Source organism: Agelaius tricolor, unplaced genomic scaffold (genome assembly GCF_023055355.1).
Source record: "Agelaius tricolor isolate 1412-34295 unplaced genomic scaffold, bAgeTri1.0.p SCAF_24, whole genome shotgun sequence".
NCBI classification, from domain to species: domain Eukaryota; kingdom Metazoa; phylum Chordata; class Aves; order Passeriformes; family Icteridae; genus Agelaius; species Agelaius tricolor.
Window position 1 is genome coordinate 3,420,045 of NW_027269284.1, and position 27,963 is coordinate 3,448,007.

The window sequence follows — 27,963 nt, forward strand, 5'->3', positions numbered from 1 at the left end:
TATTATGTCCTCTCAAGGAAGTGGTAGAACCTCTTAGGAAAAGTCAATCAAAATTTAACAAAGGAATTCAGAACCAGGACATGTGTAGAGAGAAACACGCTTCCAATAAAAATGTAAATAATTTTATAACAAGGTTTTTTTCTTAGATTATTTAATGCCTTAGTGATAGAAAAAGGGGTGTTGTTTCTGCCAGGACCTCTTCTGCTTTAAGCCCTCAGAAGAGCTTTCAGGATGCTCCCCCAGCAGGTCCATGCTGTCAGACTTGTGCCACTGGAAACAATCCTTGTGGATATATCCCATGGCTGTATCACATTCCCAGTGTCTGGAAGTACCACGGGTGATGGTATCCTGCAGGCATGAACTGGTGTCAAGCTCTGGGTTTATTCCTTTTTGTGGAAAAGGCTTGGTGCATTCTCATTGCTGGGCTCAGGCATGACTTGGATCTTCTGGTTCTTGAGGGCAGCTTCCCTCATCTTGTAATACATGAACTCGTTCTGCTGGAACATGCGCAGCTCCATCTCCGTCTGCACGCGCATGACCTGGGGACACAGCAGGTGACAAATCCTGGCACACAGGGACCTCAAAGCACGTGAGTCAAACACTGCCAGCTTCAGGCACTGTCCCCAAGGGATGTCCTAGGCCATGCAGTGGCTGAGGCACCTTGCCCTCAGTGTCCCACCAGCAGGACCAAAGCTGGCTGGACACAAATATTCTGCTCCTTTCTCACTCCCATTTGCCTGAGTGCTGAAGAAAGCATCAGCCTTTCCCACATCCAGCTTTTCCACTGCCTACTGTGAAGCCTCACACTCCAAAAAGTGATGCAGGACCTGGAGGTGATGCTGTGCAGAGCCAGGAAATGAGTGCACTTCCCATCCACACCCTGGGCCTGGCCCTTGGGGTGGCTCATCACGAGGGTGGGGGACACCTCAAGTGGGACAAGAGGGTTGCTCAGTCCCACAGTTGCACCCTTTAGACCCCAGGATTCAGCAGCAGCAGTCATTCCTAGTGCTGCATTATAGCAGAGGATCAGAAGGGATTCTAGGATATATATTTACACCTGTCTGGGTGTTTATTCAGCCCTTTGTTTAGGAGCACAGGGATAAACATGTGCCATATATCTGCTATTTTCTTCCTAAAATGTGAAGGGAAACACAGAAATGGAGGTGCTGTGTCTCATCCTTTGCTACACATATGGAAACAGTCAACAGGTTGGCTTTAGGTAGTAGATATTAATTTTTCTGAAGATATAAAATTGCACCAATAAAGGTTATAGCTCTGCTATATGGGGACTAAGACATCAATAAAGGATTTCATCTAGTATCCTATAATTTTTGGAGGGCAATAAAGGAGAATGCTATAAAGCAAACAGGTTACATGAAGTGAATTAGGGGCTACAGAAATAATAGATCCCCAGCTGAAATTGTAAATTATTCCTCACATCTGAGCAGGTGCAATTCCCTGGGATCTCCAGTCTTGACTCTAAGCTAGGAAATGCACCTATCAGTCATCTGAGGAAAAAACACACTGCTGCTGAGAAGGAGTGGGGAGTGGTAAATGAAGAAGAATGGACACCAATAAAGAAAATCAGATGGGAAACTGGGCACATCCACCACATGTAATTTGATATACTCAAATTGCAATGTCATCCATCTGAGAGCAGTGAAATCAGCCTGCTGGAAGAATGGGGGCTCTGTCTTTTGGCACAGCAATTTCGAAGAAGATTCAGGGGCTCAGCTGCCGTTTCTCATGTATCTCCTGGTGCAGAATAAAAGCTGGGATGAATTTTCGCTGGAATTTTCAGGGATGAAAATTTCCAATAAGAAAGGACATGCATTTCCCAGCAGAATGTAACAGAATCTAATTAAAACCACAGCACTGGTAAGAAGCAGTCAGCACTTCATACATCTCAGCTCTTATAGGTTGTTGTTTCTACAGTTTAACTGTAATCCTGCCCAGGTAGAGAGCAGAGACAGGACAGGAGATGGCACCTACCTCCAGGTCTTTGGTAATTGGGTGGGAAGGTCCATGGGTTATCAGGAGAATGGCATAGGCTTTGCAGATCAAGCCATGGCCAGCTTCAATGAGGCCAGCGTGCCAGTGGGTCACTCCCGCCCGCATCACGGCCATCCCCAGCTGAGCGTTGTTGGGATGGTAAATTTTCCTGGGAAAACATTGGGTAATTTTAGTTCAGGAGAAATCTGGGTTCCTAAAAGTGTCACTGACATGATATGTTTGCCAAAGAGCAGGCTGTTTGCTCAGGTGAAGAGCCTGTTGCAGCTAATGCCCTTGAAATGTGCCCTTCTTAGAAAGGGGAGGGGACACATTACTCAAGGACAGAGCTGTACAGGGTCATGAGTTATGAAAGATGGGATGTGAACTGGGAAAGTTCAGCTCCTGGCTTGGAGAAAGCCAAGCTTTGTCATCTCATGCCAAGAGAAAACCACGCTCTGTCAATATTTTGGCACAAGCAGAGCACAGATCTGAGCCTACAGCTCAGAGGGCAGCAGCTTAACCCGACACACTTAGTGGGGTAACAATGCAACAATCACCAGTTCCTCAATCAAAGCAGGAAGAGAAACAGGTGGTTCCAGAAACTCCAGAAATGTTCGTCTCACCCTCTGCAGATGCATCCCTTCATCTGGGAATTTTCATTGCCTAAGGTGGGAAAAATGAAAGTTCTCCTCTATATCCAACTTTGAAAGCTGAAGCAGAGTTAGAAGCTGCTTGGACTTAGCTGAAAACCCGCCCTCAAGGGCTTCTTTGGAATTTTGAATTGGCACTTAAAGCAAGAAAGAAAACTACCAAGGTCCTAGCCATGGGCTGAAAAGGTGAGGAACGCAGAGGGGAAGGAATTTTCTCTCTGTCAATTAGCTCAGCACCAGGGCTGGGACATGAAGTTGCTGGTTAGGTCTGCAAGCCAGGGAGGTGATTCTGTCACCCCTCTGCAAAAGAACAAGATATAACAGGCCTTTGGGGTAGAATACCCAAAAAGATAAGTAATGAGTGAGATGTCCTCAGTAGGAGGGTGAATGAGATGATGAATTAGGCTTTTCTCTCTTCTCAACAGTTTCCACTCTTTCTCTTTCTTTCCTTTTTTTTACTTCTGTTAAATACTCATCAGTCCTGTCATAAAACCTCAGTAATAATAAAGCATGTAATTTTTAATGTGAGGTTTACCCTGGATCTAAACCTGAATTTCTTCATTCTCAGTAAGCTTTTACCACAGGACCATATAATGAGCCAAGAGAAAATCCATGTAATATTCAGGAGTGAGGGGACATCTTGAGTGACAGCCATTTGACATGGTTTCTCTTTGACCTCTCTTTCCTGCAGGGTGCAGGGAACAGGCATCTCCTGCAGTGACAGTCCAGGCTCTGTGTCTTGCTATCAGGGCAGCCCTAAGATGCCTCTGAGACAAAACAAAAAGGCCAGTGAAAGATGTTCCTAAACCATTTGCCAATTCCAGTTTAGTAAATCAAGGTTTTTGGGAGCCTTTGTGCATTTAGGAAGGGACTCCTCTCTGTCTGGTGGTACAAAAAGGTCCCCATATGAATTTCACCATCACTGCCCTCATGGGAGCAGACTGAGAAAATGTTTCCTGTGACACAGTGCTGAACATGGCAGGAGCACAGAGAGCTGCCAGGAGTAGGGCACACACGCACAGGTAGCCATCCACCATCCTCTTGGCATAGTCAGCTGCTTCCTCAAACATCTGCAGGTAGGAGAGCACCTCGGAGGCAATGCTGAGGATCCTCAGCAGGTAAATGTTGGTGTCCCCCAGCACAGGCTCCTGTTTCTTCAGGCAGTCACGGCACAGCTTCACAACCTGGGTGTGGAGGAAGCAGGGACAGGAAGGGTCAGTCCAAGCACCTTTGAGAAATAGGAGCCTCCTCAAGCCAGGTCTCATAAGCTCTTGGAGGTCTACATCACACCCAAGATAGTTCAGCTACCTTAGAAGGCATAAAATCAGCAGGATGGCTTCTGTTGCAGTGTTGGAAACAAAAAGGTTTAATAAAAGGCAAAATAACAAAACTCTTTACAGCGAAAAACCGATCCAGGTTGGCTCTCCTGCCCCTGGTAAAACACCTCACAAAAGCAATAAGTTGCTTTGCTTTCTTCTTTTTCTAGTAAATTGCCCAGGCAGGACTTTTTGGCTCCTGTCCAATTAGCTATCCTTAAGTTTGAAGTGAAGTCCTCCAGGCCTATAAGATGCCTTTTTCACCTGATCAAAGAAAACAACTTCTAGACTTATTTCCTTTTTAAGGGGGCAAAGGATAGTTTTGTCACTCTGTCTACAGGAGGCACATTCCTACACCTTTGGGCCTGAAGCTGACCCAAGACCCAAGACCCTGTGGTTTGCACAGTCCATAGCAGTCCCAGAAGCTGAGCCAGCCTCTGTGAAGGTTGGGGAAGAGAGGATGTGCTTTGATTTATTGAGAGAATTCAGCCTATGAAAATGATTGGAACTCACAGCTTTCTCTCCCAGGCTTGCACTCCTCAAACTGGTGAGGAAAAAGTGATTTCTACTGCTCAGGAGAAGAAAGCACCAAGTGCCTGTAGGACTCATACCCCAGTGCCATCCACCAGCCTTCTGAAAATATTCAGTGCAAGGAATACTCTTAATACCCTTGGGGCTGGAGACACAGAGCTGCACTGTTCCATGCCTGATCTAGCCATGAGTCAGTGTCCAGATTCCTGTTCCAGGGGGCTTCAGCCTTTTCCCACAGACAATTAAAACCCAGAGGTCATTACTCAACCTGGAGCACTTTCTGAGGAGAACAATTAAATATTTCCTGGGTGAGAAAAAGAGAGAGAGAAAAAAGAAATTGTTTGAGTTCTCTCAGCCATTGCCCTTGCAGCTTGGGCTCCAAGGTGGGCCATGGTTCACCCAAACCACACACCTATACTCAGCACCCAACAAATGAGCAACACAGGACACTGAAGAGATCAACACAAAGACCCCTGATGGTCTTGTTCCTTTCCCAAACCCACTGTCCTTCTTTTATAGAGGCTACCTGCCAGGGCTGACTTGTTACACCTGCCCTGTAACTCATGAGTTTCACCCAGGAGCCCTGGCTTCAACACCTGTGTCAGTCAGAGGCGCTGGAAGTCACCTGAATCTCCTGGTGTCATCACTACAAAAGAAATTAGTCTGGGGTGTCTCAGACATGGTTGTGCTTTACAGTTTCATCCATAAATCAAGAATGTAGAGGGGGACAAGGCCTCCTTTCCTGGGCAGCGTGTGTGCAGCAAGAGAGCAGAAGCACCAGGACTCACCTCATGGTAATGTCCCTCCATGCGGGCCTTGTTGATCTTCTCCAGCGTGTCCTTGGAGAGCTGGATCACCTCCTTCACCGTGTCTGCAGAGGGCTGGGGACAGCAGTGGGGACACCAATGAGGAAAAGGCACTGCCTCACACATGCCAAGAGGTGCTGGTTGAAAGAATGCTTGGTCCAAATCACCTTGGTGGGATGCTTCCCACATCACCGCTTCCCACTGCTGGTTGCAAATGCCAGTGTGCCCCTCAGACCTGCCCAAGGCTGAAATGGGCTGCAATGTCCCAGTTCCAGGTCAAAAGGTGAAGGTCCTGCTGACTTCACCGAGTGTTTCCTGTCAGGGTACTGGCCATGTGCCTCTGAGATGCATGGCTAGGTTCCTCAACCCTCCCTGCCACTCTTCCCTTCTGAGAAGGGGCAGAATTCACCCTGCAACTGTGAGGTCTTGTGAGATACCAAAGAGGCTGTGAAAGCCACCAGCTGGTGAGTATAAGGTGCTCTTAGTGCAGCTGCTAGAGAGAAATGAGGGTCTTTAATGAGAGATCAGTGGAATAGGAAAGATCCCTGGATTTTACCTACCCTGAGAAATGCTGTCATTAGTTCCAAATTCCCTAAGATGTCTGAGGTCAGATTTCAGCTGCACCCTGATAGGGAAATGTGTTTTCCCTCACACCTCAAAGAAGTTTCTGTTTCACCATTTAGAGACATGAAGCACATCTAGGAACCCCTGGCAAAACCCTTATGAGCTCATAATTAGCTGCTACCTCTTTCTTCTCTTAATACTGTAATATAACATGATATCCAGCACAAGCATTCATCCTCTGCTTCTCTGAGCCCTTCAAATTTGTACTTCTCTACTATTCTATCGTGGCCTTCCTTTTCATAAATGAGGAATCTGAAATCAGCCCACAGTCACATGACTCTGGGAATTTTTGGCAAGAGCCTGGTCTGGAGACACACAGCAGAGCCAGCAGCCAGGAAAGACCTCTGGGTGTAGATCAAAAGCTGAGTCCCAATATTGCAATGAAGGATGCAAAGATTGGCAGTCAGGACTGTAGGACTGAACTATTGTCTTTTTTCCACACCTGGTCAATGAGACTTTTGAGGAATCTGAAATTCATCTAGATGGGAGATCCTCTTCAAAGTCTAGTATTGAAGGAAAACCCATCATTTTCAGATCCATTTACCCCTGTCTGTTTCAGATGTTATTATGTTAACATTTGTGTTATGATTTATTATTCTATAGCATTATACTGAAGCTACTGTAGCTAATCAGATTTGGGCAGCTGTCTGAGCAGCACAGGGTGTCCTGGGGCACAGAGCACACCCAAAGGCAATGTTAATGGCAATGTTAATGTCAGTGCAAACCACATTGCTGTGCTGAGTCAAGACTCCCAGAATAGGCACCTTAAACAGCATTTCCACAGTGGCTTTGTCTAATAAAAATCCTCCCTTGCCTTTACTAGACTTCTAAGTCAGTTGCCACTATAAACAATAGGAACTTTGCTACTCTTTGGAAGGGGTGAAGGACTGGAGGTCAGAGCAGCTGTTGAGGATGGAAGCTGTCCATCTCCCATGTATTCCTAGCTCTTTTTCCATGCAGCTGTGAGTGCTGCTGCCCCCAGACAGGTGTGCCTGAGCTCAGGAAATATGACACAGCCAACGTGCTCTGAGGGTGAGGTCAGCCTGGATGCTTATTGTCTGTGGATGGGGTGTATTTTTAATAGCTGAAATCATGCACCTGGCATACTTACAGGCTTTTTCTGCACAAGCACTTCACACTGTGGAGGACATTCCCCCAGAAGTGCATGTCCTCCTGCTATGTGCTGTGCTCTCAAAAAGGGAATGGTGCATGGCTAGTGGAAGGGTGTCCCTGCTCATGGTAGGGCAGATGGAATGAGATGATCTATAAGGTCCCTTCCAAGCCAAATCATTCTGTGATTCATGGTCTCACTGTTCAGTCAAGACTTGATAGCAGGTGTTGAATGAGGGATGAGATTTTTTTTTAATGCTGTCTACTGGAGAATGTGTTCAAAAATACTCCTGCAGAAAACCAGATAAAAATCCTTCTGCATCAGAGAACTGAGCTCTGAACAGCTTTATATTAGAAGTGGAGAGGTACAGTTGTCAGCATTAGCTGTAAGATGAAGCTTGATAATTTAAAATGGGTTTATAGCAGGGTCATTTGCAGCAGAGGAGAACATGACCCAGCAAGGAAAGGGTCTCCTCTAGATCCATCTCCTGTCTCTCCTTTAAGGGATCTCCCTTGTATCTGCTCAACAGTATTTCTCTAAACCTTTCTCAAGGAGAGATTTGCACTCTGCAGTATCCAGCCTTACTTGGCTCCATCTCTCTGAAAGAAGAGTTACAGGACTGAGCTTGGCATCCTGGCACCTCCTGAGAGGGAGGCTGAGAGTTCTGTGCTCCTTCCCAGGAAGCTGCATCTCACTGGGCCTCTCCTGGTGGCACTGCTTCTGTGAGGTCACATTTCCTCATCCCAACTTTTCTGTTTCCTTTCCCACCTTTCCTCATCCCAACTTTTCTGTTTCATTTCCCACCTTTCCTCATCCCAACTTTTCTGTTTCGTTTCCCACCTGCTCCACATCAACCCTGGGCTCTTTGATTCATGGTGGGACTGCTCAACACTGCAGATCAATGACTTGGTGATACACTTATTGCTCTGCCTTGCTTTGCCTTTCCTTATAAACTTTATAAGGCTTGCAGGAGTAGAAATCCCCAAGCTAACACTGCCAGAGATCACAAAACCTGTGAGCAATTATATCCTTGGGCAGAGGAACTAAAAAGAAGCTCTTAGAGCTGCCAGCACACTCATAAACTGGAGCTGCTGGCCAAGCCACTGCCAACAGCAAGACACAGCCTTATACCTCCTACTGGATGACTTGTGAGACCTCCAAGGAAAAGAAAGATTTCTTAAAAATGAGCAGTTCAACTTGTTAATTCCTCACAGTCAGTCTGCCTGCAGCAAGCCTGCAAAGATGTCAAGTGAAGGTGCAAACTCCTTGTGACAGGCCTTTGCAAAGAGGGGCTGGGAGTTCAGGCTTCCCACATTCCTGGAGCTGCTGTGAGGGTACAAAGCACAGAGTTTCAGGAGCCCTCATTAGTCCTGTCACCGTGGCTCACCTGCAACACATTTCTCTTTCTGCACTCAAAATGTAGAGTCCCTTGCAGTTTTTCCAAAAACAAAACCAAAACAAAACCAAAAAAAACCAACCAAAAAAAAAAAAAAACCAACCAAAAAAAACAAAAAAAAACAAACAAAAAAAAACAACGAACAAAAAACCACAAGAATCTCAAAATGCCAGCATTTTTTCTCAGCTCTAGACCTAATTTTACAATATTTTTGCATCCTGTCTATTGTTGGATTTTTAGGTTAAAGGTAACTTCTGGAGGCTTTTTGAAATTAAAAACTGTACTTATCTTGCATAATAAGGATTAAGCTAGCCTTGTATGTTGGGCTTGAATTGCTGTTGTGCTCAATCAAGGTCCAATTCTGCTCTCATTTTTTTACATTGCCAAAATCTGACTATGTTCCTATCGAGACTGCTGAGAAACCACAATCCTAGAGACCCACAGGTGCCTTGGTAGAGGAGAAGCAGCCACCCCTTGTGGGAACTCAGCACATCACTCCGGATGTCCAGAGTTGCCAGGAGAACCCTTGGGGGTCTCAGAAATCCTGGAATTTTGCCAAGAGTGCTTGGTGGCTTGATTTTGATCCATCCACAGAAGTGACAGCAGTTTGAGGGCTTGAGAATCACTTTAGAGTGAAGGGTGTAAAAGGGACACATTTAGAGGGTGAAATATAAACTTCAAGGTTTTTGGTACAGGGGGTTATGGAGACAAGATGGAGGGATCAGGGCGTGTCTCGTCCTTCTTCTTTCTTCTTCTTGTCTTCCATCTCCTGTGGTGATGTTGGCACTTGGGGATTGGTTTATGGTGAAGGTGCACTTGCCAACATGGGTGAAAAGTATTAGAAAATAAAGTAAATATCATGTACGTAGATTTTAGTATAAAAAGACACGACCGCCCCGTGGGTGGTCAGAGTGCCCTTGGCTGCCTTGCAGATCAGACCTCTGTTGGGCAGACAGAAAATTTTGTAGATAAGAAACAATAAACAATCTGAAGATCGAAAAGCTGAAGAGTCCAGACTCGTCCTTTGAAACGCGTGCCACCCAAGAACCACCCTACCCAATGTCCAGGTAGAGACAGACAGCCGGACCCGACAACCCCTGGGTTTGGACACTGCAGGACAGACCATACCTTGCTTTCCCCTGCCTTCACTGCCAGCATCAGGTCATCCTTGAGCTGTTTCTTGCAGTGCTCACAGGTGCAGTCGAAGTAATATTGCTTCTTCAGCTGCGTCCGCCGCTCCTCGCTCAGGCTGAGGAAATCCACGTAGGAAACTGTCAGCTCATCCCCCGGGGAAATCTTGCTCAGGGCCCTCAGCTCGATCCTGGGGGCACAGGAGATGGGATGTGCGTTTGGAGAAGCAGCAGAAGCAGAAGTGCAGCCACAGAGCCGGCAGGGACAAATCCTGCAGCCTGCCCTGCTTGCAGAGGTGAGCCCTCGCCCTAAGGCGCTGCCTTAAGTCTTCAGGGAGGCAGTGCAGAGGTGAACAGCAGCCTGGTAACTGAATACAGAGCATGAACACACTCACACCAGGTTTTCCTGCTCTTCTACAAGTCCCTGGTAGGGGTATGTAAAGGTCTGAGCTATAAAGTTATGGCTCCATTAATTTATCCATGTGGTGACTCAACCTAGACATCAATTTTTAGTTTGTTGCAGATCTCACCAGAAGAAAAAAAACCCATTGAGATCAGAAATACACACCAAAATGCTGAGTTTGGATTTGGGGTCTTTTTTTAAGTGCTGTTTTGCATTCTACCCACACACCCCTGGCTATACTCCCAGATCCTGAGCTCTGCTGCCTTTGGTATCATTTTCACTTTGAAAAGTTAAGATAAATTCCCTCTGGGTGCTGCATAAGAGATGCCCTCACCCTGTTCATGCATTTCCACATAAAAGCTTAGAAGTAATTATCTGGAGAGAGTCTATTTTTAAGTAGCTCATTTGACCTATTACCACAATTCAGTTGCCAATCTCTGTTACTGAAATCCATGGCAAGCCCCTGATGATGGGATTTGGAAAGCCAGACCTTTGTACCTCCCTTTTCCTCATGTCATTCCCTACAACAGTTCTTAAATAATGTGGAGATTCAGAACTATTCCCTTGCTGTTTCACTCCACATACTGAATGTCCCAGTTTCTCTGGGCCATCTCTCAGATGTAGGGGCTAAACAGGCACAACTGGCTAGAGAATTTGGCCAGAATGGGGAAAAAATCCATCAAATACCAACTGTGAGGGGTTCTTTTGTATCCACCTCCTCTCCCAGCTACTAGTGAGCTCAACAGTGTGTTTAATGTACATGTCTGCCCTGAGATGGAGCTGGGGGGGACCTGCTGGCTCCCACCTGAGCATGAGGTGCCCTAGGTGGAACCCAACAAAAGCTTCACCAAAGGCAGAGGTGGCAGAGGACTCACAGCTATCACCTGGTGCTTTAGAAGGAAGCCTTTTGGGAAGGACATGACTTATTCTATGGGATCATGTTTTTGCAAAGGGATTTTAATTCTCCTGTAATTGCCTTTTAATTCCCTTGGAATTCCTGTTACAGGCTCTCAGTACCAAGGGCGTAGCTCTAAGTCTTCCAGCTCTGCTAAAGCTGCTGTCAAAATTCTTCTCCAAGGCTGGTCTTGATCTTCTCTGGGTGTTGCCATATCAAAAACAGGTTTCATACAAAATTTACCACCAAACATGCCATTGTCACAAAGGGCAGCTATTAGTTATGTCACAACCACAGGAAAGTGCCAGACAGAGAAAGGTGCAACCAGCTATTCCAGGAGGAAGTGCACAAAAAAGAGCAATTCCCAACTGAAAAGTTTACACACATAAACATTCCTGTTCACACTTCACAGGATCCTTGTCAAAGTGAGTCATGCAACCAGAGAAGCAAAATCAAGCCTCTGACTTTCATGATGCCCCTGATAGCCCAAGCACCACAGGGGTATTTTAAGCAGCCATCCCTTGTGTGGAGGGCATTGATAGCCCTTGGGGTAAGCCAGGAAACACATGGCATATTTTAAATACTGTAGTTAAAGAGACACTGTCAGCCAGGAGTACACCACTGAGCTTGTCAAGGGCTCTTTCCCCAGTGTCTGCCAGGGGCAGCAGGGACCTGGATAGCTGCATGCACAGGCACAGTGAGTGCCTGATAGCTCAAAACTCAAATTGCCCCAAATAGCAACTCTAATCAGAACTGAAACTCCTTTCCCCCCCTTTTTATGGCCTTATCTATAATGTACTGAGTAAGATTCAGTGGTGAAGAAGAGCACTTCAAATGCATTTCACATCTTCTTTGAGGAAAGTGCATGCCTGCTTGAAATTAAATTTTAAAGGCAAACAGTGTCCCCTTAAGAACACTAACTATAATATACCAAATGCCATGAGTCAAGCAAAGACTTTTTTTTCCACATTTTTTTGTGATTTATTTAGTTTGGATCAGGTAACAGTGGCATCATTAAAAGGTGGAACATTAATCATGGATTATGATAAAAAGGAATTGAAACCTACATCTCATGGTACTGCTCCTGTAGGCAACACATTCCTCGGGCACAGTTTGTTGCAGGAGAAACATGAGTTGCATGAGTATTTAGTGTGTCAGTAACACAGTCATTTCTCATCTCCTAATATGCAAGGCTTTATTTTGGGCTGTACAAGATTAGCAAGACCTTGTTCTGACTTTCATGCTCTTGCCATGGTCAGGGGAGGAGAAATGAGAAGTGGAGAGGGGAAATACTGACAGGGAGGAAGCCAAGGGAGGGGGTGGGAAGGCAGAGAGTGAATTCACCCTGGGGAAGAACAGTCTATTACCACTATTATTTTAATTTACTACAAAATGCAGAGTTAAGTGAGGTTTGGGTTTAGTGGGGCTTTACACAGGGGAAGAGGAGAAGTTTAGAAAACAGGAAAAGTGGAATTTGGAGTAAACAGAGGGAGCCCCTTGGGGTCTTTGCATCTTTTCCATTAGACATGGGGGGTACAGGGTAATGGAGGAGAATGATGCTTTCAAGACTGACCCACCTCATCTGTGTGTGGAACATTGATCTTACAGCCTCATGACTGAAAGACAAAACAAACATCTGCAGTTTACACGTGTACAAGTACAACAACAAAAAAATGGGTACATGGCATAGCACTGGACACTGCACTGACAGGAGACAAGGGGGCTGCCTGTGCCTGGCACTGCAGGAGAGCTTCCCTTTGGATGTGCAGCTGCCAGGACCAAACTGTCCATCACTGGGCCATAGAGGATTTGGTGGAGAACTGCCCTGGCACTGTGATCTTAGGAGTGGTCTAGGTCAGGGAACACAAAAAACCTGCTCCTGATATTTGGCAGGAGCAAGGGGACTGGATCTCCTGCACAGAAAGGTCTCCACTGACATCAGCTGTGCTCTCTAGAACACAGCTTGAAATGGAGATCAGACTGGGCTATCAGCCACAATTTACCTGGCCAATAACCAGATGGTCAAGTTTAAAGTCAGTAACCAGATACATGTGGGAGCTTTGACAAGCTGCCAGGCAAATCAATGCCATTCCTGTACTTACCCAGAAAGTCAGGGCTGTTATCACTGCTGGGAGCTGTTTGGAAAGGCTTTTCTATCAGCCCACTATGGATCCAATCCAGGGCAACTGGATATCATAGTACAGACTCCAACCTGACTTTGGATCAGACTCTATTTCCCACCAAGGTAATCACCCAGTTTTGTTTTCTCTTGGCTTATCAGCTGCTTGGAAAATTCTGGTGTAGTTTTATCAGGGAAAACCAGCAGTGATAACTGGAGTGCAGAACCAATGTGTTAGTTAAAAAAGGAGGGGCAGGGGGGAAGAGGGGCGGTTAAGTTATAGCACTGAAGTTTAGTGAGGACAGGTAGCTGTAAAATAGCAGAAAGATCAGAGGAAATCCTGTGGCTGTGCAGTTTTTGGCAAGCAATTTCCCACAGTTAATGTTTTGCACACACTGCAACTTTCTGAATCAACAGCAGCTTATACCTGCCATGGGTTGGAAACTGGGAAGGGCAGAGCATCCCTCCTGTGGGCTACCTCCCCTCCCAGCTCTGCTGAAACATCTCCCATCTCCCACTGAATGTTTTCCCATCTCACTCGTCCTGCAGAGGTTTTCTTACAGGACTGGGGTGGGAATAGGAAAAGACCAGAGACTGAGAGCACCCTGCACTCTCAGGTGACTCTGCTTGCAGATAGCAATCACACCTGTCACTAAGGTCCCGTTGCTAAAGAGTTAATCAGTGATTAATTGAGATGGCACTCTCACCAGCTGGGGGCTGTGTTAGGAATGGTTATAAACACACCAGCAGACAGTGATACACAGCTGAGTGCAAGCTTCAGTTAGGAGAAACTCCTGGGTTGTAGACTCAGCATAATGCTTGATAATTTGCAAGTAGAATTACTCCTCAACTGTCTATAAATGAGACTTCAATCTAAGGGGTGAGTTAAACAGCTGCTACTACTTTAGCTACCTATTTTGAGACTAGTTACAAAACTCATAAGAGACTAGGGAAAAATTCTTCGCTAGTTGCTGGATTTGGAGTCAAATCTTATGTATTTGTTAGTGCATCAGATGGCAATTTTTTAAATAATGAGGAGAAAAACCAGTTTGTCTTCAGCAAGAAAATACTGTTTGGGGTTTTTTTTCTGAGCTAGAGAAGGAAAGAAGAATGAATAGATTTTTCTGGGGCAGGGACCTGGCACTGGGGGTGGCAGACCCTGCTGAGTTTTGGCTGTTAGGATCCATCCCTGCTGCACCAAAGGAAAGAAATCCACTCACTTGCCATTGTTGAAGACGACAGTGCAGTTGGGCCAGCAGTCGTGGTTGGCCTGGCAGAGGTTGGGGAAGATTCCCACACCAACAGCCTGCAGTCCTCTTTGGTCACTGAGGGTAAAGCCATTGCAGCTGATCTAGCCCCAAAACACAGGCAGGAAGAAGTGTTAAAGCAGAAAAAGCTGAAACACATTTGGCATAAAGCATCAGAAGAGAAGCAATGCAGGACTCGTGCAGAGGGACCAGGCCAGAGCTGAGTCAATGTTAGAGAATATTTGCTGTCAGTGTTCACTTGGGATGCCTAAGATAAACTTGGTTTGGCCATGCATTGATTTCCTTATATTTGGTTCCTGAAAATAATCCAGAGAAAGGTCACAGGAAAATGACTTTGAGGCAATTCAAGCAGAAAGCAAAGTTCACACTCATGAAAACAGGTATCAGTTAGAAATTAACCTTGACTGCTGTATTGAACCTGTTCATGTTTGCTGGGTTGCCCTCAAAACTCATAAAAACCAGCTACTACTCTTTGCTGTGAATTTTCAGCATTCCTACTTTTGCATGACATATATTCCAAGAATGAATTATTTCACTTTTCTATATGATCCACTATTATGAACAGAGCAGTTCTTAGGCACAAGCATAAATAATGGAAATATCTGCAAAGAGAAAACATGATAGGATAAATCAAAGGAAATAATTAACTCAGCTGCTGATTATTTTACCCTATTAATAGTTTTATTTCCTTTGTGAACTGATTCTGTTGTTTTTCTGTACTTCCTTCTCCTGCACAGACAAGCTGTGCTGGTCACTAGCACAGAGGGTCTCCCTGTGTCCAGTGGACTGGGTTTTCTTTGTGGTGTGGGTTCCAAAAGAAAGGACCAAAGCATGCTGTGTCCTCTCCCTGTGCTGGGAGTGGCAAAAGCCAGCTTGTCTTGCACAGCAGCCACTGGCAGAGGGGTGAGCAGAGCCTGTGTCTCCTCTTGGCAGTGTTGGGAGCTGAGGGGGCAGTGCAGGGATACCCAGGGCTGGGAGCAGAGCAGCTCAGCCTGAACTGGAATTTTCCTCTCTGCTACACTGAGAACAAAAATGTGTAGTTAACAACTTCGTGATTGATATTATTAAATATATTTCCATTTTTTACTATTTTTATTGTATATATTATGTCAACGTAAAAAATCTAATGCACGCAATATTAGTAGACATTAATGTATCTACTAAACCAGATCTTCTATATTCAAATATATTCTAGATGTATTCACTAAAAATATACTTTCTCAGCTCTCCCAGGTGCAGAGAGATGCCCAGTGGGACATGTGATGAAAATGTAGCACCTATGGTTGAGCAAAACACTTGTCTGCACATTGAGACAGACAAAATGCTTCAGCCTTTGCTATGCCTCAGTTTCCCAGTGTCAGTGCAGAGGAGAAGCAGGTGGGGAATGGGATGAAGTCAGCCATCCTCCCATGAGGCCAGCTGCAGAGTTTCTCCCCAAGCTGGCATGACAAACCCTCCCCAGGTGCACTGCCCCCCTCGGACATACCACCCCGAAGATGTGGGAGATGAGCTGCATCCCGAACTGCTGGCAGTGGGGCGGCCAGAACTCCAGGAAACTCTCCACGTCAGCTCGCAGCTCCTTCTTCTCCTCCTCCCCAAAGCTGTCCACGTGGTTCTGCAGCTCCTCGATGGCCACCAGGCAGCCCTCGGACAGCCCGGTGCCCTCCCGCTCCATCTTCCACAGGATGCGGGCAGCCAGCCTGGCCAGGGGACAGCCACGGGGTCACAGCACCAGCGCCACGGGCAGAGAACAAAATTCATCAAAACTCATCGTGGAGAAAACAAAATTCATCAAAACTCATCTCCTGGGGGGAATGGTGTGAAGGTAGATTGACTGAGACAGGCTCAGCATCCAGTGGGTGATGGATGGTCAGCATCCTCAGCCTTCTGAAGGACAGGGAGATGCAGGGTTTGTCCCAGCATGTGTGTTCTCATCTGGAGATGTTCTACAGGTCCCCAGGTCCCCAGCCCTCCACAACTGCTCCCAGTTCCCTTGAGGATTCCTCTCATTTTTTTATGGTGGAGCTAGAATGTGAAGACAAGTTATGTGCCATTCACATTCTCTGAAAAATCCCTTTGCCAAGGATTTTTCTCCTGGGAAGCTGAGAAGCCTCAAAAAAAAAGGAAAACAATTCTTATCTCATTTGCTTCTCCTGTGTTGTGCTCATGTGGAATGTGTTTGGAGATTGTTTACCCACAGGTGATTGCTTCATTGGACTCTGGTGTGAGTTGGTTTCAGTCTTTGGCCAATCAGGGCCAAGCTGTGTTGGGACTCTGGAAAGAGTCAGGAGTTTTCATTATTAGTTTCATTATTTTCATTTTTATATATCTTTTTAGTGTTGAGTAAGTATCCTTTCTGTATTCTTTAGTATAGTATAGTATTCTTCAATATAATATAGTATAATAAAGTAATAAATTAGTCTTCTGAGAACATGGAGTGAGATTCATCATTCCTGCCTTCATTGGGACATTCCCAGCAAATACAATAAAGTTAGTGTATCCTATAGGCAAACTGGGGAAGAACCCATCTCTTCTTTCACTTTCCCACCTACTCCCCAGTTTCCCACACTTCCTAAACCATGCAGGGTAGCTTTACCTTACCATGTTCAGAGTTTTTGGGGCCCAGCACCAAGAAAAACCCAAACAAGAACACATCTCTTGTGCCACTGATGCTCCTCTGTCACCATGATATTTTATGAAAAATCCCTTCACCAGGATTTCTTCTCCCGGCAAGATGAGAAGCCTCAGCTTCTCCATGTTTTTGCTCCTCTGGAATGTGATTTGGAGAATTGTTTACCCAGCATGAGAATTGTTTTAACTTAATGACCAATCCCAGTCCAGGTGTGTTTGGACTCTGGTCAGTCATGAGTTTTCATTATAATTTCTTGTCTAGCCTTCTGATGTCTCCTTTCTCTTTTTTTTTTAGTACAGTTTTAGTATATAATTTCTTTTAATATAATATCATAAAATAATAAATCAGCCTTCTGAGAACTTGGAGTCAATTCTCATCTCTCACCTCATCCTGGGGACCCTCACAACACCACAACACTCCTCCACGTACCTTCCCTATCTCAGGGATGCTCCTGGCCTATCCTACACCTTCTCCCACCTCCACCTTGCCCAAATCAGGCCACCCAGCTGTTCTTTGCCACAAGAAGAACATGTCCCATGTCTGTCCTGTCCTCTCCCAGGCCACGGGGGCCAGCTCTCACCTGATGTTTTCGGTGGGTGCCTTGCCATGCCTCTTGATGGCAGAGCACTCGTTTTTGTGGTTGAGCCAGGCTGCTCTCTGGCAGGTCCTGTCGCAGTAATGGGCAAACTTGCACTGCCCGCAGCGGTGCAGCCTCTCCTGCCTCTTGAAGCAGGTGTGACAGATGACGTGTGTCAGGCTGCAAGGACAGAAGGACACCTTGGATCAGTGAGGCCCCAGCTCTGCCCAGTGAAATCCCTGCCAGTTTTGTACCCCTGCGCACAAATGAACTGTCACTGTGGTATTTTATGAAAAATCCCTTTGCCAGGATTTCTTCTCCTGGCAAGATGAGAAGCCTCAGCTTCTCCATGTTTTGTTCCTCTATAATGTGGCCTGGAGATTGCTTATCAAAACATGTGAGTTGTTTTTAATTAAGGACCAATCACAGCCAGCTGTGTCAGACTCTCTGAGTCAGTCAGAGGTTTTTTATTATTCATTCTTGTTTAGCCTTCTGATGTCTCCTTTCTCTTTCTTTAGTATAGTTTTAGTATATCATTTTAATATAATATATATATATTATATATATTATATATATAATATATATTATTATATATTATAATATATATAATATAGTAATATAATAATATAATATCAGCCTTCTGAGAACCTGGAGTCAGATTCTCATCTCTCACCTCATCCTGAGGACCCTCTCAACACCACAACAATGAACCCCTCAAGATTTTTGGGGAGGATGGAGAAACATCCCACCCAGCTTAATGGTTGTGTTCTTGCCTGGTGCTGTTGCTGTAAGTTAAATGGTGATGGAATAACTGGGACCCCTTCAAAAGGGGTATTTCATCTTTGGGGAGTTCAAAACAGGATTTCCAAGAAGCATCCTACAATTGTGTGCATGTAACCATAACCAAGGCTGGGGGAGGATACTGATGATGAAGTCTGACCTCACATCCTCCCTCTGAGAGTGTCCAGGGTCCCAAAGTGGGGGGAAACCTCCCCCATATTCCCCTTCAGGTGTCCAGCTCTTGCTCCTAGAACTTAATTCACTGAGAAGGAGGGGGAGACACTTTGGTCTCCTGTCCAAAAAATTTTGGGACTTTCCCCTTGCTGCTAGAGAAGGCTTTCACTGCCTGATTTGGTGTCTGCAGCTGTCTGCTTCTCCAGGCAACCACCCACTTTATCTGGGCCTCCAGCCAGGCTTGACAGTACAGGAGAATTTAAATTCCCATCACTCAGGCACTGCTGGTGCCAGAAGGGAGGCTCTCCTCACTGCAAAAAGCTCAGGGACCACAGAGGCTTCGTGATCAAAGGAACATTTATAATTGTGCACAGTGCAGACTGGGGAAACTGAGGCATGGGGAAATAAAAAAAGATATTATTGATGAGCCTGTAAGGAGGATGTGCCACAAGCAGGAATCAGACTCACAGCCCCAGAGATTCCAGCCCAAAGATTCTCCTTTGTCCCTGCGCTACCTATACCTATATATAGGTACACACATACATATGCATATTTATATTTATATCACAGTACATTTTAAATGCATTTTCTTTTCTCTGAAAATATTGTGTGAGCTGCTGACTTAATCAACCCTGTGCCTTGGCTCTTGCAGGACAAAGAGGGCCACATATTTAAAAGCAGGATGACCCCCACATCAGACAAAACCATGTGCAAAAATGAGGTTTTGGAAAAAAAGGTTTAGGAAAGTGAGCAGTGCTGGAGGGAGCTCAATGTAAGGCAAGCAGCTGGGATGGGGCAGGGGGAAATGTGTCTGGGAAGGGGGATGCAGCCAGCTCCACTGTGTCCAATGGGAGAGCTGAGAGCTGGTGAGAAATGTGAGGCTGTGCTCTGTCAGCTGTCAGGTCAGGGGGGCAGAGAGGTGCAAGAGAGATTAAACTCCTTGTAAGGCAAAGCAGAGCCAGAGAGCTGATAAACCCACATGGTTACATCGTGCCAGGAAGCACAGGGAGATATCTCACATGGGGAATGGGGGTCCCTCCTGCCACCCAGGTGTTTTAAGGGCCGTCAGAAAGAAAGAAAGAAAAAAAAAATCCAAGGCTTCAACAGGTACTTCTCTCCCCTCAGTTTGCTCCCTGAGAATAAAATAATACTGAAATGCTGACTTTGCATTTTGCTGTTTATTGCATGGGGTGTCCAGATTTTCCAAAGCAAACCTGGCTGGCAGAACTTACCACCAGCTCTGGAGATCCCTCATTTCTGAGGAGATGCAGAAATGCTCCAAAAATGTTATACAAGACTTTCTGAGAAAGAGAAGGAGCAGCCATTGTGGTATTGAAACTACAGAGACAATTACTCCCAGGTAATCTGACTGGCAAGTGTAAGAAATACTGCAGCTCTTACAAAACCATTATGGGATCCTCTGTGCCCCAAAATGCTTTCAAAGAATACTGGATCTGTGGATTCTGTGTGTTATCAGGACTCTAGAGGCCTGGGCTCAACTCCTGGCACGGTAAAAAAAAATCAGGAGACACAAGTATTTGAGATCCATTCCATAAAACTTCAACTAGCATTGCTTAAGCATCTGCAAGCACCTAAACCCCCCAGGTGCCCCTTGGCAGTTGTGAAACTCCTGCTGTGTCAGAGGAGCTCAGAACTGGATGCTCCAAAAGGGAGGGACAAAGTGGGGCTCTGCCTTGGCTGGGTTCTGGTTCCACCTGTCTTGGAGACACACAACACCCAGACACCAAAGGCTTGCATGGTTCACAGGCTCCTCTCTCATCCCCTCTGCAAGGCTGAGGTTCTCCAGGTGGAGCAGCCTGAGATTAAATTTAAGTCTCTCAGCCTGCGGAAATCATTGGTCTACAAAACCTTCTCTGTCTGGTCTAGAAAGTGTTTGACACAACCCAAAATGGTGCCAGGTACCCCAGATCTCCCCTCCAGTACAGAGAGCAGCCCATGCCCATGTATGGCCAGGCTGATGCCTTGTGAGGGCTGACCTAGAGCTGAGGCTGGACAGAGCTAAAGAATAAAGTAGAGATTTATTAGAAGGCCTCAATGGATCCACCTTGGGCAGCACAAGAACCCAGCCAGGGCTGCACCCAAGATGAACCCAAAATGGTCACAAAATGCACAACCAGTCACAGGGTCTGTCACTTTTATAAGTTCTGCTCCATTTGCATATTGGAGTTAATTGTCCAATTACAGCTTCAGTTTATGAAGTCCCATCCTTCTTGTTTTTCTCTCTTCAGTCCACGTTTTTGATGCTCTTGGGTTTGAGATTTGTCCTTGGTTCCCAGCTAGAGCAGGAATTGTTTTCTCCCCCTGCTCTGTGCAGAGAGCTCACCATCCCCTAACATGAAGCTCAGAATTACACACTAAAGCAGCACAGAATCTGAAAAATATAAAAGCTAAAACCTGAGGCACAAAGGCAGCACTAAAAGTTCCTGGAGAGGAGCCTGGGGAGGCGCCTTCTGCTGTGGCACCCACCAAGGAACCCTGGAGGTCTGAACCCTCTGGGTCTTGCTGCTCAGCTTCCCTTGCCTCATCACAGGGACAGCACAACTGGTTTCTGCTCTGTCTGTGCACTCCACAGCCCCTGAGGTGATCAGTGCCCTTTTCCACACATAGTGAGAACTGGTTCTCACCCTGCCCAAACCAGGACCTTCTTCAGTACAGTGATGCCTCCAGCCCATCACAAGCTTGCCAGGTCAGGATTTAGGGCTGACTTAGAGGGCAGATGCCACTGACTGAGTCACTGAATGACTTTCTGGGGAGCCTCAGGTTTCCTTGGCCACTTTTCCTTCCCACCCCAGCATCAACCCAGCTGAACTCTGAAGGGCCCACGTGCTCTGGCATCACTTATGTGTGGAAACCCAGGGCACACAGGGAATATTTCTCTGTCTGCTCTGGGGTGCCCTGACCCCCAGGGCAGCACTGACTTTCACCCTCATTCATGGAGAAAGTTTCCCAGACTTCAAGATAGACTGGAATCCACAAAAGTGTGAAACAGATTATAGAGAGCAGTGTAGGTGTATCACTTGGTGAGAAATTGAGGTTTTGGGATTTTTAGTATGTTGTGGATGGCAGCAAGATGGAGGGCACAGGGTGTCATCCTGGGTTTCTTCTTCATGCTTCTTCTTCCTGCTTCTTCTTCCTTCTTCTTCCTGGGTTTGGGTGACATTTTGTAATTGGGCAGAAAAGTCTGCATTGTGGGCTCTGTGGGATCAGTTATTGGGTTAAAAGGGAAAATAATCTAGGTGTCCTTTCTTAATTGGATAGTTTAGTCTTAAAAGCCCTTGTACCAAGAGACTGTTGGCCATTTTGTGCCTTCTAATGAAAAGCTGCAGAACTCACAGTAGTGAGACTGTTTTACTGATCAGAAATAATAAACACTTGAGTCCAAACACAATTTACTGTCTCAAGTGCCTAAAATCCAGACCCAGAGAAATCAACAACTGGGACCCTGGCAACTGGGACCCCCACACTTAGGTGGGACACACAGCTCCAACTAATCCTGAATGCAGCTACAGTGATTCAACGTGCCAGCCAACAAATGCAAGAGGTAACACAGCACTGACAGCTAAACCATGGCTCCTGCAAGCCCAGCTTGCAGTGAAAGCACAAGAAACAAATAACTCTTGTAACTGCTTGGATTGGATTCAGACAGATTAAGGTCTGTTGGACCTGCCAGAGTTGAGCACTGTCACAAGGAAATGTATTACCCTCATCTCTGAGACATGCACAGCCCAAACATCTGCCATCCAGCACACAAAACATCTCATTCAATGGCCTGGGGAAGCCAGGTGAGATGGCTTTAGTGCAAAGAACTGAGGAGGATTTCATTGAGGAGCTGATAGACACAGTGAGTAGCTCCCAAACTGTTAACCATGGGTCCCTGCTATTCTGTACATCACAGATGATACACAGAGATAGCCTAACTTACACCTAAATCCTATTTATTGTTGCTTGGCAGGACATCTCTCTCCTCAGTCTGCTACAGAGAACAGCATAAGAACAACTTAGGATGTAGGGCAAAGTCTCCTTGGTTTTCAGAGCAGAAGCTGTAACACTTCATTAAAGACAACAGCCTAAGAAAATGCACCTGCTACCTAAAGATGAATTATCAGCATAAGAATGGGTTTGCTCCTTTAAAAAGAGTTGGAGCTTAGTACTTTCATCTTTAAAATGTCAGGGATGAGATATCCTAGTTTTTCTGATTTGAGAGGAGGATTTATTTTAGACTAATTTTTGACTATTTTATTTTTAGTCTTTCATTACAAGATTTCCCAGCCTTTTCTTAGAGGTGTGGGTGAGATTTTCTTTTAGAAATCTGGGTTTGTTCCCAGGTTTTAATTAGGCTTTTGAACAAATGAGATAGTAATAAAAGATCAAACCCCAGAACATTTTTAAAATATGAATATGATCACATTAGCTCTCAGTTTTTATTGGTGACAACTCAAAGAATTTGTTCCCATAATCTTTTCAGTTATGCTGTTATGGAAAATTTTGGATTTCTTGTATGTCTAGATCACCCTAACTACAATAGCAGACCTCCCCACATTTCCTTGGAAAATGTTTTTGGCCTCTTTGTACATCAAAAAGACACACAAAAATTGCAAGATCTCAGTTTTTTATCAATTTGCAGATCACTCATCAAGCAGACCTTCAGGTGACTCAACTTTCCACCACATGACACTGTTTCCCTTGACCACTGTCCCTCAAATCCTGCTGGCTAAAGAGCAAATTTCTCTTGGCAAAGGCTGACAGAGACATATGAGGCATCCCCTTGCTTATAGGAAATGTAAACTCTTGTAGGTTTGAGAGCCAAGGGATGTGTCAGAGGAGAAGGTCACATACAGCACATTGAGACCAGGCACTGGGAATGCCATGGTGGGGAAGGTGATGGAGGAAAGGAGACCTGGGATCTTCAGGGAGAAAGCAAAGAGGGAGGGAGCATTAGAAAAAGCTTCAGTGAGAGTCTCAGGGCCCTTGCAAATTGAAAAATTACCCCAACAAAAGCAAAGAATCCCTTGAGAAGATGCATTTCCAGCTTGAGCAAAGCCTGACAGTGATGTTTTCGGGGTGATATTTCAGCTGGGGACAGCAAGGGTAAATCAGAGATCAGGCTGTGTCTGCACTTTATCCTGGAAATCACACAGAGTTCTGCATCCCTTTGCCATCAGTATTCACCATTTCTTTAAGCAGCCTGCTCTCATTCAGGTAGAAGTAACAGGCTTGATACAGGAGTCAATGCTAAGTACACAGTGTGTTAAGCAACTAAGTCATAAAATCATAAAATCAGAATGGTTTGGGTTGGAAGGGACCTTTAAAGGTCACCCAGTCCTAGTCCAACCCCCCTGAAATGAACAGGGTTAGCCTTGTGAGTCATGCTCTGGCCTTAAAATCTGACTGTGAGCTGGCTGGTGTTTATAGGAACCTCATTTTTCTTTGAGTTTTACATACTTCTGGATTAAAATCTCTGGCACTATGTAAAAAACTGCTGCTCAGATGATCATCATTGTCCTAAAGAGTACAAGCCCTCCCCAACTTAAACAACTTCAGGGGCTTTCAGGGTCCCTGTGACCTTCAGGGATTTCCAGGGTGGGATGCAGCCTGTAGATTTGGACACCTAGATGTGCTCATCTGGACCCCCTGTGTCTGAGTAGAGATTCCCCACCAGACTCAGTGGGGTCTGGAAAGCCATTCAGCTCAAAGGTAGATGTCTGTGTTCACTGAACATACAAAATTCCAATAATTATATCAGCATTTAGTGTTGGATTCACTTGTCTGGACACAGAAGTCCAGTGTTAGGCTCTACCTGATGATAGAGTTTTGTCAAAGGAAACGTTTGCCTTTTTTCCTAGCAAAATAAAATCTCAATTCCTCAAATTCAGCCTCGTGCTGAAAGACAGACATCAACAAAGTGCAGCTGGGTGACAAATTACTTTGACAGCTCCTCACATGTATCTGTCTGTCTAGGTATCCATCTCTATCTACACATGTCAGTCAGGTCGGAGTCTGTACTGTGATATCCACAGGGTTTATATATAAATGTATGTATGTGTATATATAAAAATGCATGTATATATATATGTATGTGTGTGTACATATATGCATTTAGATAAATAAAATTATAAAAATATAAAAATATAAAAATATAAAAATATAAAAATATAAAAATATAAAAATATAAAAATATAAAAATATAAATGTATAAATATATAAATATATAAATATATAAATGTGTGTGTGTGTGTGTATATATATATATATATATATATATGTATATATAAATATATGTATATATATGGGTTGGATCCATAGTGGGCTGATAGAAGAACCTCTCCAAACAGCTCCCAGCAGTGATAACAGCCCTGAATTTCTGGGTAAGTGCAGGAAGGGCATTGATTGATTTGCCTGGCAGCTTGTCTAAGCTCCCATGTGTAACTTGCTACTGACTTTAAACTTGACCATCTGGTTATTGGCCAGGTAAATTGTGGCTGATATCCCAGTCTGATCTCCATTCCAAGCTGTGCTCTGGACAGCACAACAGTGTTGTATCTCTGCAGAGCTGCTCCTCCTAATCTCAGAGATCTTTGCTTTGCCTGCACATCCTATGCAGCCATACAGAAATCCCTGTGTGGCCTCTGCACTGCAGCTGCCTTCCAGACACTTTTCAACAGCAAAACCAGGGGAAGGATTTCAGGGTCTCAACACCCACAGACTGGGAATGGACTTCTCAAAGGACTGAGTTCTTCAAAGGGCTGCAAAGCAGAGACCAGCTCTGCACTCTAGTGCATCTGTGTGGTCTTTATGCACAAAGGCAGCTGAGATCTCTGGAAAATCTGGTCACATATTTGGTAGGGCCTGAGCCAAAAGCTTAAACCCAGCAATCATTCATATTTGAGTCCCTTTTCCATAGTACACCGTGCTTTCAGCAAGGCATGGGAGATACTGAGTTGAATTAGGATGAGGGACTCTGGATTTTGGGTTTCCCTGTGCAGGCTGAGGCCCTTTTCTAATAGTGTAGATTCAACAGCAATTTTAGGAGCTATACACCTGTGTTTGTGGGCTAGGAAAGGCACATGCCCCTTCACTGGGCTCTTCATCCATGCAGAGACAACAGCAGTTCCTCTAGGATAAAACCAGCTACCAAGGCCAGGTGTGGATTTAATCTTGCAGGAATAAAGAATATGAGGATGCAGGCAACCCTTCTTTGACAGCAATTAATTCAATGGAGTTTGATGCAGCTGAAACCCTGGGACAGCAATAGAAGGGACCTTTAAAGGCAAAGCCCTGTGTGTGGAAGAAAAGCATCAGGGTAATTGCCACAAGGAAAATGTGTGTTTCCATTATATCTCACACCCAGGCTATGTCCTGCTAAGCTCTTACCAACAAGCATTTGGTCTGTTTCGGAGATTTTGGGGCTGTGTTTCACCCCTGACCCATATTCAGTGCTTTGAGATGAAATGTGCCACAGGAGGGTCAGAATCCATTGTTATTGCTCAACAGTTGCAGAGAAGGGCTGTGCTTACCTTGACTTCTGCTGCTCAACCTCTGGACCTGCCCTCTGGGAGCTAAACAGGCCCAGCTTGGGCAGGAAGGGAGGGAAACACATCTGAGGTTTTCTGTTGGAAACCTCAGCCTGAGACCCAGCCTGCAGTCTGAGCTGTGACAGCTTCTGCCCTTATCTCACATTACACCAGTGACATTTGAAAATGCACCAAAGTTGCAGCTCTTCAACATGGGCAGCTCTGCTCTCTGCATGGTGCAACATTGCACATGGAAGAAAAAATATTTTTAACCCACCATCAAAAGCCAAGATGTTTCCAGCTGTTTAAAAAAAAAAAAAAGTATTTTTAATAAGGCATTTGATAGAAATAATTGTCCATAGCACTTCCAAAGCAAATCACCACAAAATTCCAGCTGGTGACATGAGTGAAACAAGTACTCACTGAAGAGCTAAAAGGACACATCAAGGAGAAATTATTTTGTCACCAACTCCTGTAATTGAGCTCAGGGTTAAGACTTCAAGAACTCAACATTTTAAAGTGGAAAAAGACATTTTTCATGTGAGCTCTTGCAATGACATATTAAAATAAAAACTAAAGGTGTCGTTCCTGCTACGGCCAAGATTCATAATCATGTTCACCCACTGACAGTTAAAGGACAAAGAAACAGTGAATGAAAGACACATAAAAAAACTTATTTCTTCCTCTGCACATTTAATATCCAATTCTCTGCTACTGCCAGATCACACCGTGGCACTGAGCAGCTTCAGCTATGATTTGACCAGGGCTAATACAGCAGCACAGCCTCTGCTTGTGCCCCAGACTTCATCAGCAGAGCTGATTTAATTAGACAAACTCAGCTAAGCAGAATTGCTCACAGCCCTGTTTGGTGTGCAGGCTTAGGGTTATTTACTGGAGTCACTGGCTGTCTGGGGCTAAAAATTCAGTCTCAGGACTCACCATGATGCCCTTGAAGAGCACTCACAACTTTCTTCAGCTCAGAATTAAACCTTCAGCTGCCATCTAAGTCCTCAGTTTAAAAATCAGGGCCACATTCTGTTCTCAGTTACCATGTTATAAGGCTGAAGAAATTTCATTTGTGTCAGAGGCTTTAATTTATATTTAATCCAATGGAAATCAACACAGAAATCCATTTTTGCATCTTTTCTCTTCCAGGTTATTTAAGTGAATCTTCCACTGATCCAAAGGGCAGAAGTGTGCACCTAACCAGCAACACCAGCAGCACAGGTTGAGTGAATGTTGTGATTAAAACAAGCAGCAGAAAAGAAAAATATCCTTGCACCAGAACTCAGAGTCTGGCTACATCAGTGTGAACATAAATTCAAAACCAGTCTCGTGAAAGAGCAAAAGCAGACATTTGTCTCCAGTTAGCTCAGCCAGCTGTAAATATTAAATCTGTTTAACAGAAACAGTGTCACTTGCTGATCCCCAGCAGCTCCTCGCTCCAGGGCAGCTGGGGATGGTAAAAGTGAGCAGAGCACCACAGAACTCACTTTTATCATGTGTTACCCACCAGAGACTTCTGCAAAGCCAGTCTGGCACTCCTGTAGCTGAATTACCCTGGCTCCTGGCAGTTCTCTGCAGTGCAGCACGGGGCTGCTTCTGTGAGGCACTGAGTGCATGCACCTTTCAGTGCTTCTCTCAAAGGTTCCACCACCAAGCACCTTGCAGGGCCACATCCTGGAAACAAACTGCACCTGCTGCAAGTGAGCAAGCGGGTCTGAGCCCTGGGAAGGACATTCACTATAAACTGTGAAGGTGTCTTTCCAGAAGACTTCTGACTTCCCTCTGATGTCATCCAGGCACCTCCAAACTTTTGTACAACCACCCAGATGAAATTTTGCAGCGAGATCATTTTTGCTCTGAGTTTTCCAAGCGCTTTTCTCTTACCTGTCAAAAACCACGGCTGCGTAGGCTGGCTCTGCAAAGATGACATCCCCAGGCAAGAATTCCTTCTGGGCTTTCAAACCCCTGCCTTTGCCTTCAGTTGTGAACAATTCCACTGACTCCATTCCTCCTTTGGTCAT

The 27,963-nt window shown here is 45.2% G+C and overlaps 1 protein-coding gene across 2 annotated transcripts; it reads right to left on the bottom strand.

Annotated features, from left to right (window-relative positions):
- SMYD1 (SET and MYND domain containing 1) lies at positions 1–27,963 on the bottom strand. 2 transcript variants are annotated; one of them, XM_071447294.1, is made up of 10 exons: positions 27,827–27,963; positions 17,454–17,630; positions 15,728–15,941; positions 14,194–14,324; positions 12,432–12,470; positions 9,555–9,747; positions 5,278–5,370; positions 3,663–3,826; positions 1,993–2,161; positions 1–539 (listed from the first exon to the last, which is right to left on the bottom strand). In XM_071447294.1, the coding sequence occupies exons 1-10, from the start codon at positions 27,961–27,963 to the stop codon at positions 381–383; spliced, it is 1,476 nt and encodes a 491-aa protein (XP_071303395.1). In that variant the 3' UTR covers positions 1–380. The 2 variants fall into 2 exon arrangements, with proteins under 2 accessions (XP_071303395.1, XP_071303396.1); XM_071447295.1 differs by lacking the exon at positions 12,432–12,470.